Below are 16,525 nucleotides of genomic sequence, written 5' to 3' on the forward strand. Positions count from 1 at the left end.
TGGCATTGGTGTCACCACCCTGGCATTGGTGTCACCTCCCTGTCATTGGTGTCACCTCCCTGTCATTGGTGTCACCAGCCTGGCATCAGTGTCACCACCGTGGCGTTGGTGTCATCACCCTGGCGTTGGTGTCACCCTCCTGGCATTGATGTCACCTTCCCCATCAATGTCACCCCCCCAGCATCGGTGTCACCCCCAGCTCTCTTTTTCCCCACATTTCCTCGGGAAGCGGCACCGGGACGATGCCCTGGGGAGATCCACGGGGAAAATCCCAGGAAACAGGGATGGAGCTGCATTCCCCAAAACCTTCCCTGGCTGCCGAATTCCCGCTCATTCCCCCTTGGAAGCGCAGAGCTGGGAGTCGAGGCTCCTGTTCCTTATGAAACCCATTTGTCACAGGGCACAACCCCTCCCGCCCCCTTCGGCAGCCGGATCCGCTTCCCGACGGCTCCGGCTCCTGCCGGGAGCGGGATCTTTCTCCCATCAAGGTGATGGAGTTTCCCGGCGCTCGGCAGGGAAATAAATGCGAGCTCCGGGTTTTCCTCGGGCTGCGAGAGGAGATGTTTGAAATGTGGGAATGTGGCTTTTTATCAAAAAGTAATCCAAGGAGCCGGTGTCCATGAATAAAAGATAGCCGGGAATGGCAGCTCCTCTCCATCAGCACGCTCCGAGGTGGATGCTGCTGACGGATCCGCGCTCGGAGAGGGATAACGGGGCTGGGGGGGCTGCAGAGGCCACGAGCTTTAATTCCTGCATGGAATGAAATCCCCACACAAGGAGGGAAAGGGGGAAAGGGCGGCAGCTGCTGGGAGCATTTGCTCCAAGGTGGAAATGTGGGGGTTTTTTGGGAGAAGCGTGGGAGAAGCTGGATGGGGGCTCTTGCTCTGGAAAATACCCAAATCTGGGATTTGTTTGTGTTGGTTTTGCTGTAACCTCAGGGATATTTTTTTCCTTGGGATGGGGCATGGATGCACTCCTTGGGTTTTCAGGAGAAATTCCCATCCTATCCGCTCTTCTCTGGCAGCTGGGAATGATGGGACACCAAACCCCTCCGTGTCCCCTCATCCCGAAGGAAAAGGCAGTGCCGTGGCATTTCCCGTTATCCATGAGTTTATCCAGCCAAAACCCCTCCGTGTCTCCTCATCCTGAAGGAAAAGGCAGTGCTGTGGCATTTCCCGTTATCCATGAGTTTCTCAATCCCACATCCCAGACCGATGCTCATCCCGATCCGACAGGGGCCTGGCGAGGGCACTGGAGCCGGAGCAGATCCTGAGTGCTCCCAGAGCCGGAGGTGACAGGAGATGAGATAATTCTCCTGCCAGAGTAATTAACCTGCCAGGGTAATTAATTAACCCTCCTGGCTCAAAGCCTAATGAGGGAAAACCCTCTGTGCCAGGATAAGATTTTCCAGAGGGATTTTTCCTGCATGGAGGTCGATCCAGCGGCTGCTGCTCCTGCAGGACAAGACTTCCACCCCTAAAAGAAGCAGAGGCATTGGAGGAGAGGGAAAACGATTATTCCAGCATGGAAAACAGCCCTTCCAGAGCTTTTCCTGGCCCTCCGTGCTGTTTTCCAGCTGTGTGGGGCTGCTGGGCTTGGACACCAGCCCCGTCCCCTCGGCCACAAAGGTCACAAGGAAGCCACGGGATGCTCCATCCTGCTGGGAATGGCTCTGGATGTGGAATGTTCTGGATGCAGGCGGGGACAACATTCCCTGTTGTCCTTCCAGAGACTCCAGGACGTCCCTTCTCATGTCCCTTCAAGAACTCACACCCTGCCAAGGGCACAGGACCTTTGGAGTGCAGGATCTGGCTTATCCTGGGCTGAAATCCCAGGTTTTTTGCTCCATATAAATCCATTTCAGCAGCCTCGACCCGGCTGCAAATCCCGTGGGAGCTGCCCCAGGACTCCGGGAGCAATCGAGCCATGATTTGTGCAGCTCGGGAAGCTTTTCCCAGCTTTTCCCAGCTCAGGAAGCTTTTCCCAGCTCGCAGGAGCCTGACAAAGTCCCGGAGTTTTTGCGGCTGATTGCAAGGGACAGGTTTTAGCTCCCGGAATACAAAAACCTTTGGCGAAGCACAAACCTCAGCGAAGGGGAAAGGGAAGGGAAGGGGAGAAAAGAGCTGATTTCAGCAGCTGCAGCTCGCTGGATTTTTCATCTTGCATCAGCAAGTCGGGAACACAAATAATCTGCTCTTACACGCTCCAGTGGTGCCGGTGCCGAAGAAATTCCCAGCCTCCACTGGCTGGAGCTCCTCGGCATCCAAAGTGGGGATGTTGGATCATTTCCCGGGTTTTTATCCCAGTTTTTGCTGTGTTTAAATCCGGGGGGGGTCAGAGATGCTCCTCCTCCCTGGGATATTTGGGAGTCATGGATTTTGGCCGGGGTTGGAGTGGGGGTGTTGGGTCATTTCCTGGATTTTTATCCCAGTTTTTGCTGTGTTTAGCTTTAGCTGAGGGGGTCAGGGATGCTGCCCCTCCCGGGATATTTGTTTGTCAAGGATTTTGGCCAGGGCTGGGCTGGAGCTTTGGCTCGGGAAGGAGGGAACGGGATCCAGGCTGGCTGGGAATTGACAGAACGCCAAACACGGGAACAGAACGCGGCCTCTGTTTAGTGCAAACAGCAGCGATGGATGTTCCCTGGATAAACAGCAGCTCCACTTTCTCATTCCTCCCTGGAACGCGCTCGCCTGCCGGGGAAGGAGAAGGAGCAGGGAAAACTTGCCCCTGGATTTAATGGGAGCTGGGAGATCTCGGGTTCGGAGGGGACAGAGAGTGGAGGAGCCTCCAAAGCCGGTTTGGAATTGGGGAATCAGTGAAAACCCCCAAATCTGCTGGATTTGGAAAGTGGAGGGGCAGCACTGGGGGGGTCCCTCGCATGAGCATGCAGCTGGGGAAGAAGAAGAGAAGAAGCAGGGAAAAATTTCTCCTGGATTTTCTGAGACCCGGGAGAGCTTGGACTAGGACAGGACAGGGAGTGGAGGAGTCTCCAAATGCAGTTTGGGACTGGGGAATCAGTGAAAACCCCCAGATCTGCTGGATTTGGGAAGCGGAGGGGCAGCACCGGAGGGTCCCCCATGTGTGGAGGTGGCTGGGGGAGAAGAAGGAGCAGGGAAAAGTTGCTCCTGGATTTAATGGGATCTGGGAGAGCTCGGGTTTGAACAGGACAGGGAGTGGAGGAGCCTCCAAAGCCGGTTTGGAATTGGGGAATCAGTGAAAACCCCCAAAGCTGCTGGATTTGGGAAGTGGAGGGGCAGCACCCGGGGCTTCCCCAGCATGAGGAGGCGGCTGGGCTCGGGCTCAGCTCCCCGCGGGCTCGCCAGGCTCTTAGCACGAGAATCAATCAATCCTCGCTGAATAATTAACTCGAGAGGCTTCCCAAGTATTGACTTCATGTGACAGCAGCGAGTCTGGCTCGAGCCGGGCTTTGCTGTGTAAACACCATCTCCTGTTGGGCTCAGTTAGCGGCTCAATGGCACAGAACGGGCCCGCAATTAAAATCAAACCACGCCTCGCTCCGTCCTCCCCTTCCCGGGGAGCCGCGGGGCTCCAGGGTTAAAAAAATCCCACCCAAAAAACGCCTTTGAGGTGCCTGGGGTCCAGAACCGCGCACGGAGAAGGGAATTGTTAATTAGTAACTCGGAGGTTGCGCTGGGTTCTTGTCTTAATTATTTTCCCTCTCGCTGGGTTTCCTCTGCTTTGGGAATTTTTCCCTTGGTTTGTTGTGGGTTTGGCTTTTTCCTGCTGTGTCCATATCCCTGAGCAAGGAATGGACATTCCAGAGGTTGGGAAAACCCTCTGGGATCAGAGTCCAGCCTTGGATCCCCCCCTTGTCCCCAGCTCAGCTCTCAGTGGCACCCCTGGGGTTCCTTGGATACCTCCAGGGACTTCTTGGATACTTCCAGGGGTTCCCTGGGCACCTCCAGGGATTTTTTGGATACTTCCAGGGGTTCCCTGGACACCTCCAGAGGTTTCTTGGATACTTCCAGGGGTTCCCCGGACACTCCAGGGATTTCTTGGATACCTCCAGGGGTTCCTTGGGCACCTCCAGGGGATCCCTGGGCACTCCAGGGATGGCGACTCCAAACCCCCCTGGTCAGCTCCTTCCAAATCCTGACCCCTTTTCCACAAGGAAATTCCTCTGGAATTTAGGCCAAGAGCCTCAGGATGACGACAAGAATTCCTTTTCCCTCAAAGCCTGCCTGGCTCAGCTCAGAACAGGTGACTCCTCTCCCCAGACAACTTTTCCTGGATAAAACAAATCCATCCATTGATCTTTTCTCCCTCCCCTGTGAACTCCTTGCTCGATTTGGCAGCGGGTCATCCACAAAAGCCGGGTTTTATTCCAGCTTCCCTCATTCCTTCAGCTGCTCCAGCTCCCTGGGACTCTTTGAATTTACCTGGGAGCGTTTGAGGGGAATTTTTTTTAATCTCAGCATCTCCCGGCTTCAAAAGAATCCCTCTCCAGCAGGACGGGAATGTTGGGAGGGCGATGCCCAGCGGGATTTTTGTGTCTCGCCGAGTTTTTTCCGTGTTGTCACAGCTTCCTGAACATGCTCAGCTCGGCAGGAGAGGGAGAGCGGATTTTTCCCAGCTTTTTTTTTTGAAAAAATTCCTTCAGCCCCTGTAAATTGCCCGTGAAAAAAAAAAAAAAAATCCACCTCTGGAGGAATCCCGGCGTCTTTTCCATGAAATATTCAGGAGCAGGATGCTGTTGGATTGGATGCATGCTGAGTTATCACCGCGGCTGGGGGGATGGGAGCAATTAACGCTCAATTAAGCGCTTAAAAAATCACCAAAAAAAAACCCCAAAACCTCCGTGTTTGGTAAATTTTGATGTCAGAGCCAGTGGGATTTTGGTGGTGCTGAATTCCCTCAGGAAAACAGGGAATGGGAGAGGAGTTGGAGGCAGGTGGTCCCTGTAGGGGATGCTTGAAGTGCCCTAAATTTGGGATATGTGTGCTGGGGGTGGGAGGACAGGAGCAAAAATCCCCTAAATTTGGGATTTATGCTCTTGGGATAAATGTACAGGTACAAAAACGTCCCCTAAATTTGGGATTTATGCTCTTGGAATAAATGTACAGGTACCAAAAAGCCCCTAAATTTGGGATTTAGGCACCAGGGATATAATTACAAGCACAAAGAGTCCCCTAAATTTGGGATATCTGCACCAGGTGTATGCGTAGGAATGCACAAAATCCCCTAAATTTGGGATTTATGCACTTGGGATAAATGTACAGGTGCACAGAACCCCCTAAATTTAGGATTTATGCACTGGGAATAAAAGTATGGAATTAAAAAGGCTCCTAAATTCAGGATATTGAAGTCCAGGTGCCCTGCAGGGATCTTTGGGAAGCGCCTGGATTTGGGAGCTGGGCCTGTTAAACCTCAGGATCCTAGGGCTGCTTTTCCTGGAACTTTTCCTCCAGAAATCCAAGAGGAGCAGTTTGGAAGCCCCTAATTGGGAATCCAGCCCTTGGAGAGGGTTTGGGATGGGACAATGCCCAGAATTAATTTTTTTAATCCCTTTTCCACTCCTTTGGGGGTTTTTCAGGTTTTTATTTGGGGTAACTCTTAGGAAAGTCCTCCTCCCCCATCCCTCATCCAGAGCCGGCTCTTCCCAACCTTTCCAGGCCATCCCCACCTGCCTCCTCCAGCTGCCAGCAGCAATTTGGCACCGATTCCTCCGTGTTCCCGCTAAGATGGACTTGGCTCCTTCCCTTTCCCTATTTTTCATTTCTTCGGAGCCTTTAAAAAGCCAAAATCGGCTGTGCCGAGGCCGAGCCTTTGTTCCTGGCAGCGAATCCCATCCAGCAGCTCCCAAAGTCCAGCGGGAAGGGTGGCGTTTGGCTTGGATATTCCTGAAGGATTTCCCAGCTGTATCCTCATGGATTATGGAAGGAATAACTTTTGCTTTGGAGGATGCTCCGGGCCGGGAGCGGAGCCCCGGGGAGCAGCGGTGACAAATTTTCCTGGTGCTCAGCGCTGAACTCTCCACGCTTCCTGCGGGGAATTGACGTCCTTTCGCCTCAGATTTGGGAAGAGAGGGAAATGCTGTCGGAAAGTTTTATTCCTCTCCCGTGGAGAGGCTGGGGAAGGAGCAGGTTTTTGGATTTCTGCCATTCCCACCCTGGAGCTGAGGTTTGGCTGCAGGGAGGGTGGAGCATCCCCCTCAAAAAAAAAAATCCTGGAAAAGCTTTTGTGGGATTTGTGCAAGGAAAATCCCCATCCAGGAGCTGAGGATCTGCCCAGGGAATGGGATGGGAGCTCCCAGACCCTCTCAGCTCTGTGGGGGGTTTTCCATGGGCCGAGTCTCAAGGAAGGAAAATAAAGGTGGAAACGGCACTCTCAGGATGAGGGAGTTTTATTTCCAGGAAGAAGGAGAGGGAGGAAGTTTCCTCCTTGCCTCGTGCACCACAGCAGAGCTGCAGAATCCTGTTTTTTCCTGGAATTTCTGCTTCATCCCGAGCTCTTTCTCCTTCCCCATCCTCCCATCCCCATCATGGCACAGCCCCTCAAACCCACCCCAATTCCCTCCCTTCCCGAGGAGATTCCGGCTGTGTTTAATTGGGATCTGAGGTGTGGATGAGCACGGCCATTCCCTGGATCCTGTCTCCTCTTGGGAGCACTCGGACAACCCAGCCAAAGAGCCCGAATTTCCCTGGAATTTCACAGCCTGTGTGGGGATGTTGGGAACGGGGCCCTTTTATTCCGTTCAAAAATTCCTTCTGTCTGTGGAGGCGGTGCTGAAATCCCGTTGTTTTCCCACTTTTCCTCCTCTCCAGATCCCGGCTGGCCGATTTCCACACCAACTGCCAGGCCACCTTCCAGTCCCTGACCAGCTGTCCCGGGGACAACTTCCAGGCGTGCCTGGGCTCCTACGCGGGGCTCATCGGTGAGTGCCGGGAGTCGGGATCGGGAATGGCTTTTCCCACTGGGATTTCATCCCCGTTCCCTCCTCCTCCTCGCCAGGATTTGACATCACCCCCAACTACGTGGACGCCAGCACCACCAGCATCACCATCTCGCCCTGGTGCTCCTGCAAAGGCAGCGGGAATATGGAGGAGGAGTGCGAGAAATTCCTGCGGGATTTCACGGAAAATCCCTGTCTCCGTAAGGCGCTTCCCTGCCCCGCTCCTTTTACCCCCTTTTATCGCTCCCATCCTTCCTAAATCTCACCCCGCTCCCAGGAAATGCCATCCAAGCTTTTGGGAACGGCACTGACGTGAACGTGGCTCCCAAAAATCCCAATCCAGTGACGGTGCTTCCAAAGGCGGACAAGAGCCCGGTGCTGCCAGACGACGTCAACGACAGCAACACCGCGTACGACACCAGCGTCATCAGCACCTGCACCTCCCTCCAGGTGCGGCCCCAGACTGGGAGCACTGGGAGCACTGGTGGGACATCGGCTGCATCCCATGGGATGGGAAAATGTCCGACTCGTCCTGGGGCCAGAAGGATCTGGGCACTGGTTGGGGTCTGAAATGGGGAGGGAGAGATTCCCCGCCCACCTTCCCCCCTCACCTGCTGAGGCGACTCCCTGAGGCCGACTGCTCCTCGCTTGGGAGCTGGAATTCCATGGGTTTTTTGGGAAATCTGGAAAATCCGCAAGCGCTGGGCTTGGGCATCCATGTTTTGCTCCGTGGGTGGAAAAGGAATGGGAGGGAAATGGGATTGGGGGTGGCTGGGGATGTTCCAGGAGTGCAGGGAAATGGGATTGGGGAATGGCTGGGGATGTTCCAGGAGTGCAGGGAAATGGGATTGGGGATGGCTGGTGATGTTCCAGGAGTGCAGAAGAGTGGGATGGGGACTGGTGGGGTGTCCCAGGATTCCTGGCAGGATTCCAGGCAGGATTCCTGGCAGGATTCCAGGCAGGATTCCAGGCAGGATTCCAGGCAGGATGACAGTGGGAGTGAAGTGGGATCTACTGAAGCCCCTGGGCTGCCTGTGGAGATGGGATGAGCCTTTCCCAAATCTCCCTGAGCTCCATCACCCTCTCCGAGCTGATTCCCGCAGGGAAATTCGGGACTCCAAACCTCCCCAATCCAGGGGCACATTCCCACCCTAACCATTCCCATTTCTCCGGCCAGGAACAAGGCCTGAAGCCCAACAAATCCAAGGAGCAGAGCCTGTGCTACTCCGAGGTACTCAGGGGATCCCGGGGCTGGGAATTCCATCCCAAAGCAAACAGCTTGGGAACTACATCCCGGCTTCACCGCCTGGAGGTGTTTTCCAACTTTGGGATGCTTTTCGCTAAAATCCCATCCCTGTCCCTCCTTCCCAGGCCCAGCTGACCACGGACGTGATGCCGGACCAGAAGACTTTCATGGATCCCAAGGGGGGAAGCAGCCGGCACCGGGAGAGCCGTATCCTGTTCCTCATTCCCATCCTGATCCCGGCCTTGGGACTATAGAGGGGCGGGAAGGAGCGGCCGGTGGGACGGGGACGCTCGGACCGGCGCCCACCGGTGCCGCGCTTGCGCCGGAGACTGGAACGCTCCCAAATCCCGGGAATGCCGAGCTCTGGAGAGGCAGGAGGAGCCCTCACCACGCTGGGAAACTTTGGTGGTTTTCTTCCTACTTTTCATTTTTCCCAGTTTTGTTTGGTTTTGGTCTTTTCTGGGTCGGTTTTCTGGAGCGGCTCCTGGGAAAACTCCTTGGAAAGGGCTTGGAATTGGGGTCTGGAGCTGCCAACGGTGCCGGGGAGGGAAAAAATGTTGGAGAAAAGCTTTGGGAAAGGAGAATTTCAGGATTTTTTGTACCGGGGTGACCACAGGGACAGCGAAGATTCTGCATGGAACATCCTGGAGGATGAAGGTGCCATCGGGAGCCACCTGGAGGGGACTCCCAGAGCTCTTCCCATTGGTTTTTGGGGGATTTTGGTTGGGATTTTTCCTCGGAGAGTTTCCGAATGGAAGAGAAAAGAAACTGGTGTGAAACGTGTGAGGTTGTGCTGATGTTTTCAATCATTCCAGGGGGAGAGGTTCCATTCTCCTTCTTTCTACTTTTTTTTCAGATTTGGAATTTGGGTTGGGAGTGGATTTTGACCCATCCAGGGTCAGAATTCCCTATTTTCCCTCTCCACTTTATTTCCTATATACACATAACATACGGATATTCCCATATACATAACCCTACCCATCCTGTGGCTTTTTAATTCCCATTTTTCTCTTTATTTTCTTGATTTTTTTTTTATTATTTTTTTGTTTGTTTGTTTCTTTCAATTGCTACGATTCCCACAACTTCCAAATGTATTCTTGGAAAATTTATTTTTTTTAACGATGTCTATAATGGAAAAAAAACAAAAAACAAACCAAAATAAACCAAGGAGAACAAACCAAGAAATGAAACAGCCCCAAAATCCAAGATTCCATAAAAATCCTGATATCCGGTGTGGGGGGGGGAAACGGGAATCCTTCAGCTACAGAAATATCAAAATTTGGGTCGCAATTCAACAATTCCCGGCTTTTTTTTCCTGCAGGAGACAACAAACAGGGAGGCATTCCCAAGGAGCTGCCACGTTCCCAATTTTTGGTGGTATTTTGGGAATTTTTATGTACAAGAATTTCAGGTTTCAAATTCCAGCCCCTCCCATGATGGGGTTGGGAAATTTTTTCTCCCAAGAAAACCTGGCAGTGCTGGAAATGTTGGGATTTGGGACACAGGAAGAGTGAGGGTCCGGAATTTTTTATTTATTTGGGATTTTTATTTAATTTGATGTTTTGGGAGCAGCAATGTCAATTCCCATCCAGCTGTGCCCATGGAAAAAGGGATTTTGGGAATCTTGGGAGCCTGGGGATGGTAAAATTGTGGAAACACAGAATTCCAGACTGGCTTGGGTTGGGATGGAGCCTAAAATCATCTCATTCCAGCCTCTGCCATGGGACAGTTCCCACTATCCCAGATTGCTCCAGCCAGGCCTTGGACATTCCAGGGATGTGAAAAATGGCATGGAAGGATCCCAGAGCTGCAGCTGGAGCTGACGAAGAATGGAGGGAGGGATGAACATTCCCTTTTCTAGCATGGAAAATCCAATGGCGGGGATGTGGGATTTGGCACTGGGAACATAAATCCTGTTTCTCCTGGAATTCCTTCCATCCCTGGAAGGGATGGATCTGAGCCAGAGCCAGGTGTGGGCCAAATAAAGGGATTTGGGAGCTGCACAGCACAATCTGGGATCGCTCCTGGGGGTGATTCCCAATCCTGGGTGTTCCCAGCTTTCCCAGTTTGGGCTCAGAGCCCTGAACACTGCAGGGTTTCCTTGGGAAAGAGGCTGGAAAATCCAGTGTGGATCCCTGGGTGTTTCCTTGAGAAAGCTGAGAGTGCTCTGGGCTTTTCCAGGAGTAGGAACTGCTTGGGAAGGTCAGGGAAGTGTCTCCATCCAGCAGCTGGGCACCAGCCAGTATTCCCGGTATTCCCGGTATTCCCGGTGTTCCCAGTATTCCCAGTATTCCCAGTATTCCCGGTATTCCTGGTATTCCCAGTATTCCCAGTATTCCCTGCTCTGGAGTTATCCACTGTGATCTGTGGAGATCCTGGGGTTACTGGGAACTATGGGGAATGGGGATTTGCTCCAGGATTCTCTCCAGGAGTGGCAATTCCAGGATTCCATCTAGGAATGGTGACTCCAGAACTGGGAATGGGGTCTTGATCCAGGATTCCCTCCAGAAATGGTGATTCCAGGACTGGAAGTGGGTTTTGCTCCAGGATTCCCTCCAGGATGAGAACTTTCTCCAGGATTCCCTCCAGGAATGGCTGTTCCAGCACGGGAAGTGGGGTCTTGATCCAGGATTCCCTCCAGGAATGGCGATTCCAATATTCCCTCCAGGAATGGCGATTCCAGCACCTCTCTGTGTCGGGGTTTGGAGTCCTTCCCATCTTCTCTCTGCTCAGATTCCCAAAATCTCCCCAACTCCACCCAAAACCCAGCCCCTGGTGCTTCCTCCGCCGCATTCCCAGCACGTTAATTACAGGAGAGGAGAATTCCCGTGCTTTGTGTGGAAGTGGAAAATGCTGGGATGTAAAACCCCGGCTGCCAGGATGGATAATTAACTCCGGAGATAATTCCCTCTTCATTTGGACTCAATTACTTTCCTGATAGGAGAAAGTGCTGAAAACACAGTTTTTATTTTTTTTTGGGACGCGGCAAAAAATAATAACGGAAAAAAAATCCACTCAAGTTTTTCCTCGGAGAACTTTTCCTTCCTGGGATAAAGGAGAGGATAAATCCCAGTTAATGCTCCAGAATTCCAGCTTGGCATTGCCCTCTTGTCCTTGGAATGTTCGGTTTGGGGCTAAAAGGAGAATTCTGGGATTTCTAGGATGGATCAGCTGGAGTGGGAATGTCACAGGGTTTGCTCCAAGGAGGAATTGCTGGGAAGTGAGTTTTTTTGTGGGATCATTTGGAATTTTGGAGGACTTTAAAGGAATATTTTGTGTCACTGGGGTCATTTTGTGGTGCCTCTTCCAAAACTCCTGCAAATCCTCAAATTACAATGGATAATTCCATGAGGAATTCCCCCATTTCCCACCTGGAATCCCCCATTCCCAGACATTCCTTGGAGCAGCAATTCCAAGGGGAATAAAAATCCATTTAACCTCTTTGGAAAGCAAAGCATTTCCTGGAATATTCTGCATGAATTCCCAAGCTTTTCCCTCCTGGCCATGCCCAGATTCCTGGGAGCAGCCAGGAACACTTGGGAATTTTGGCTCCTTAAGGAATTTTTGCCTCTCCAGGTGTTTTTATTCCTTCTCTCTTCCCAGGGCTGTAAATCCTAGCCCAGCCCTTCCAAAGGAAACATTCCAGGAGTTTTTTTGCATCCAGGTTTTTGGAACAGTTAAAAAGTCCCCGTGCTCCTTGGAGGAAATGCCAAGCAGTGGGAGCAGGGAGGAAAAAATAGATGGAAAAGGATTTTAGGGAGGGTTTTAAAAATAGAGGATCTTTGGAGGAGAAATCTGGGAAGACGTCAGGAGGGAGCCTCAAACCAGGGGAGAAAGAATTTTCTTGAAAATTGGGATCAATTCATTGCAGGATTGGGGTGGGGGGTGGTCTTGGTGTTCTGGGATTTCTCCCAGCAGCTTCAAGTCCTGAGAAACCAAGGAAAAGGGGTGAAAATGTGGGAGAGGGATGGGAGGGTTTGCAGCTGTTTGGGATTGGAGGGGGAGCGTGGCTGGATTTTGATCCAGAGAATTCAGGAGAGCTGGAAAAGGGATGGAGGGACAGGACACAGGGAATGGCTTCCTGCTGCCAGAGGGCAGGGCTGGATGGGATATTGGGAAGGAATTCCTGGCTGGGAGGGTGGGGAGGGGCTGGGATGGAATTCCCAGAGAAGCTGTGGCTGCTCCTGGATCCTGGAATGTCCAAGGCCAGGCTGGGATAATCTGGGAGAGTGGGAGCTGTCAGAGCTGGAAGTGGTTCATCCCCAAAGCCCCTTCCAACCCAAAGCATTCCAGGATTCCACGATCTCCTTTTCCAACAACTTCACAGGACAGACCAAACCTTCCAGTGGAGGAGGTTCAAATCCCAGTGAATTCCAGTAAAATCCCTCTCTGGAGGCTCCTTGGAAAATAAAAACCCAGGAGAAATGACAGCCATGGAAGAGCTCCTGTTTAACCTTCGGCCAAGGGAAGAAACCCACGAAGATGAGGAAAAGCTCCCGGAATTTACACGGGGTTAAATAAAGCAAATCCTGGAATGTGCCGGCAGTAATTCCCTGCCAGCTGGGACGTTACCCCGGCGTGGGAGTGGGGGCACAAGCGGCAGCCTTTTCCAGGAGAGGAATTCACAGAATCATGGAATGCTTGGGGTTGGGAGAGACCTTGACGCTCCTCTCATCCCACCCCTGCCAGGGGCAGGGACACCTCCCACGATCCCAGGGCGCTGCCTTCCAATTCCTTGGATTTGGGTCCCTTTTAAAGGGCTGAAAAACCGGGAAAAGTTCTCCCAAGCCTCTGTAGGGGGAGGTGTCGCTGTCAAGGCTGGGGCAAGGCCTGCATGGAGCCTTTTCCGTGTCCTTCGGAATTATTCAGGAATTATTCTGGAATTATCCCTGCCTCCCGCTCCAGCTCTGCATCTTTGCATCCGTTAATTAGACTCGGTGGGTGAAATGAATCCCAGCCCTAATTCCCTGTCTGGATATTCATTATGGAAGCGGCAGCAGCAGCTGGGATGTCAAGGAGGATTAAGCCAGGAGCTGGGAAGTCACAGGTGGATTTCAAACCCGTGCACGGAAAAGCTGATGGATCCCTCTGGAATGGAACCCAAAAGCATCCCAACTTTCCTGGGGCAGCATGGAAAATTCCTGAACCCAAAAGCATCCCGACTTCCCTGGGGCAGCATGGAAAACTCCTTCCCAGTGCTCCCAAAGAGGGAATTCCCCCCAGGCTGGCCCTGAACTGGTCACGGTGTCCTGCTCCCTGTTTTTCTCGGGGATGATAAATGGGGTCGGATCCCTCAGCTCCAGGAATTCTCCCGGCCCCATTCCCAGACCTCGAGGCATAAAGGCAGCATTTTCCAGAGGATGCTCCAGGCCCTGGCTGATCCCTGAGGAGCCCGGGTGGGAACAAGGGCTCCGCTGTCTCCATCGGCCCCGCGGCCCGGGGTCCTCTGGATGACCTCACTTGGCCACTCCTGGAGAAAATCAAGTGGATAGGAAGCGGGAAGGGGGAGAAAACTTTGGAATTTCCCCGCTGGATCTGCTCCCAACCCCTCTCTGTGCCTGGATGGGGCCAGGGGTCGAGCATCAACCGCAACCCAGAGCATTTGGGAATCAACCCCGGCGCTGATCCCGAGGATTTGAGATGCGTTCCCAGCCCCGTTCCTGGCGTCGGCAGTGCGGAGGTGTCCCGATATCCCGAATTCCCGAATTCCCGGTGTCCCGGGGAGGCAGCGCTGGGCCGGGGTTTAATTAAGCGCTGAACATGACGCCGGTTTTAATTCCGTGCGTTGGAGCTGCCCACACAGCCCCTGTTGCCACGGCAACGTTAATTTGTTTTGGAGCCTCCGCTCGGGTGGATTTGGGAATTTTTTTTTGTTTGTTTGTTCATCTCCTTTTCCTTCCCCCTCCTTTCCTTCCCCCTTTCCCTTTCCGTTCTCCCCATTCCCTCTCTCCCGACTTTCCCCCTTTGTTCTCGCTCCCCCTCCGATTCCCTGAATTAAAAAGCACCGAAAATTCCTTACGTGGAATAAAAAATTCCTTCCTCAACCTCTGGCCAGGCATCCACATGCCACAGTCTTGGGTTTCCCGGGATTTATCCCAAATTATCCCAGCTGCCTTCCCAAATCATGCTCCTTCGAACAGATCCATGGTTTCCCTTTCCCAAACCCTGTCCCAGGTTGAAAATTGGGAATAAATCTCTTGGAAGAGCTGGCTACGATGTCAGGACTCCCTGAAGTGTTTGAAAGGGGTTTCGGGGATTTCTTGGAATGTTTGAAAGGGATTTTGGGGATTCCTTGGAGTGTTTGAAAGGGATTTTCCATCTGCTGAACTGGTGAGGGAGAAGAATAAAGGGGAAGAACCAAGGCAAGAGCTCGGTTTCTCCTCGGAAAGGTTCCCCCAGCATTCCAAGGGATCTCTGGGCCATGGAAGTTGGGAAAAAGAAGGGGGATAAAACCTGGATCCAGTGGAAATGGGATGTAATGGAAGCGGGATGGATCCAGTGGGATGGGTCCAGGGGGATAAAATTCCTGGAAGCTGCGGATTTACGGCTCCCCATAAACCCTCCCCTCCGTCCCTCTCCATTTCAAATTCCCTGGAAAAAGCTTCTGCTCAATATCTGGAGCTCCTCACAGGCGAGGCCCATAAATATTCCATGTGCTTGGAACTGGTGCTGGCTCTCCGGGGCTTTTCCCTTTTTCCAGGATTTGCCTTGGGAGATTATTCCCCCACATCCACTATTTCCCACTCTCTCCATCCATAAAATCCAATGGAAAAGGGATCAATCCACAGATGTCCCTGGGAAAGATGGAAAAGCAGCATTTGGGGCAGCTTCTCCTCTAATTAGGGTAATTACGAGGAGCAGCTTCCAGAGACTTCCATGCCTTATTCTGGGAGAAGCTGGGTTAGGATCTGATTCCTGGGTTGGGATCCATTTCCCAGATTAGGATCCAATTCCCCATTTTAGGATCCAATTCCCAGTTTAGGATCCATTTCCCAGGTAAGGATCCATTTCCCAGAGTAGGATCCAATTCCCCATTTAGGATCCATCCCAGAATGGATTCCCAGCCTGGGTTATGGGAGGTTTTCCTAAAAAAAAAAGGTGTTGTAACACCGGGATTTTTGCTTCCCACTCCTGGCTGGAGCAGAATTGAGCCTGGAATTCTGTCCTGCCCTACTTTGGGAGTTATAAAAGGATTCATGGACAGCAGGGAACCGGGACTGCAGGGAAGAGGAAAAATCAGGAATTTCTGTCCTTCCAGTGGGAACCATGTGTGGCTTCTCTCCTCTCTGATAGAAAATTCCCATTTTTTGAACTTCTGAGCGTCACCCCAAATCCCAGATTTTAAACCAACACGCGCCTTCGCCGTCCAGAAATCCGTGGATTTGCCCAGGCTGTGTTTTTGTGTGGATTAATGATTCCAACACGGAATTTCTTGTTCCATAATGGATAAATTCCCTGTTCAGGGAGTGCCAGCCGTTATTAATTAAGCCCAACCCAAGGATTTGTTTGCTTTGATGTCTAAAGCTGAAGCTTTTCTTTTTTTTTCCCTCCCTGCTTGTTAAACTTAATCAAAAGCAATCAAAAACGCTTCCCTAAATTAGAGAAAATTAATTCCCAACAAAAGGAGAAAGTCTCCAGTAGCACAAATGGAAAAGAAATTAAAAATAATCAAGGTTGGGAGTCGGGGTAATCAAAATTTAAATATCAGGTTTGGCTCCTGGGCCGCATTTTGCAGGGGTGGGGCAGGGTTAGGACAGGTTTAAATGCCGGGTTTGGGGTTGGGTTTAATTCTGGACAGGATGGGAAAGGTTTAAATGCTGAGTTTGGTGCTGGGTTTAATTCCAAAAGGGATAGGAAAGGTTTAAATGCTGGGTTTGGTGACATTCCAGAGCGGAGCCTGGAGGCCGGAGCTCCCGGATCCGGGCGAATTCCAGAGGCTCCTGTGTACATATTTATCCCTGTTTATCCTTTATCCTCCCTGGCACCACCTGCTGCCGTGTGGGAAAAGCTGGGAAATCGCAGCTGCCCACGGGCTCCGAAATCCGGGAACGGGAGCAGGAACAGTGCCCGGGAGTTGTTTCCAGTGCCTGGAAAAATGGGATTTGGAGAAGGGATGTGGGGCCGGGGATAGAGGAGTGGCAGCCTGGATGTCAACAGCTCAGGGAGAATCATGGAGTCATGGAATTCCGGAGTGGTTTGGGTGGGAAGGGACCATAAATCCCCTCCACTTCCACCCACCACAGCTCCCACTATCCCAGGGTGCTCCAGCCTGGCCTTGGGCACTTCCAGGGATCCAGGGGCAGCCACAGCTCCTCTGGGAATTCCAGCCCAGCCCCTTCCCACCCTCCCAGACAGGAATTCCTTCC

General features: G+C 52.3%; 1 protein-coding gene across 1 annotated transcript in view; it reads left to right on the forward strand.

The window, feature by feature from the left end:
• The window catches only part of GFRA2 (GDNF family receptor alpha 2), a 54,052-nt gene extending 45,017 nt beyond the window's left edge, over positions 1 to 9,035 (forward strand). Inside the window, exons 6-10 of the mRNA XM_015648619.3 lie at positions 6,786 to 6,895; positions 6,973 to 7,113; positions 7,191 to 7,363; positions 8,091 to 8,144; positions 8,285 to 9,035. Coding sequence (XP_015504105.2) covers positions 6,786 to 6,895; positions 6,973 to 7,113; positions 7,191 to 7,363; positions 8,091 to 8,144; positions 8,285 to 8,413 — 607 coding nt within the window. The 3' untranslated portion in view covers positions 8,414 to 9,035. The remainder of the gene's footprint in view (positions 1 to 6,785; positions 6,896 to 6,972; positions 7,114 to 7,190; positions 7,364 to 8,090; positions 8,145 to 8,284) is intronic.
• Positions 9,036 to 16,525: the final 7,490 nt, after the last annotated feature.

The sequence above is a fragment of the Parus major genome, chromosome 22 (genome assembly GCF_001522545.3).
Source record: "Parus major isolate Abel chromosome 22, Parus_major1.1, whole genome shotgun sequence".
Classification (NCBI taxonomy): domain Eukaryota; kingdom Metazoa; phylum Chordata; class Aves; order Passeriformes; family Paridae; genus Parus; species Parus major.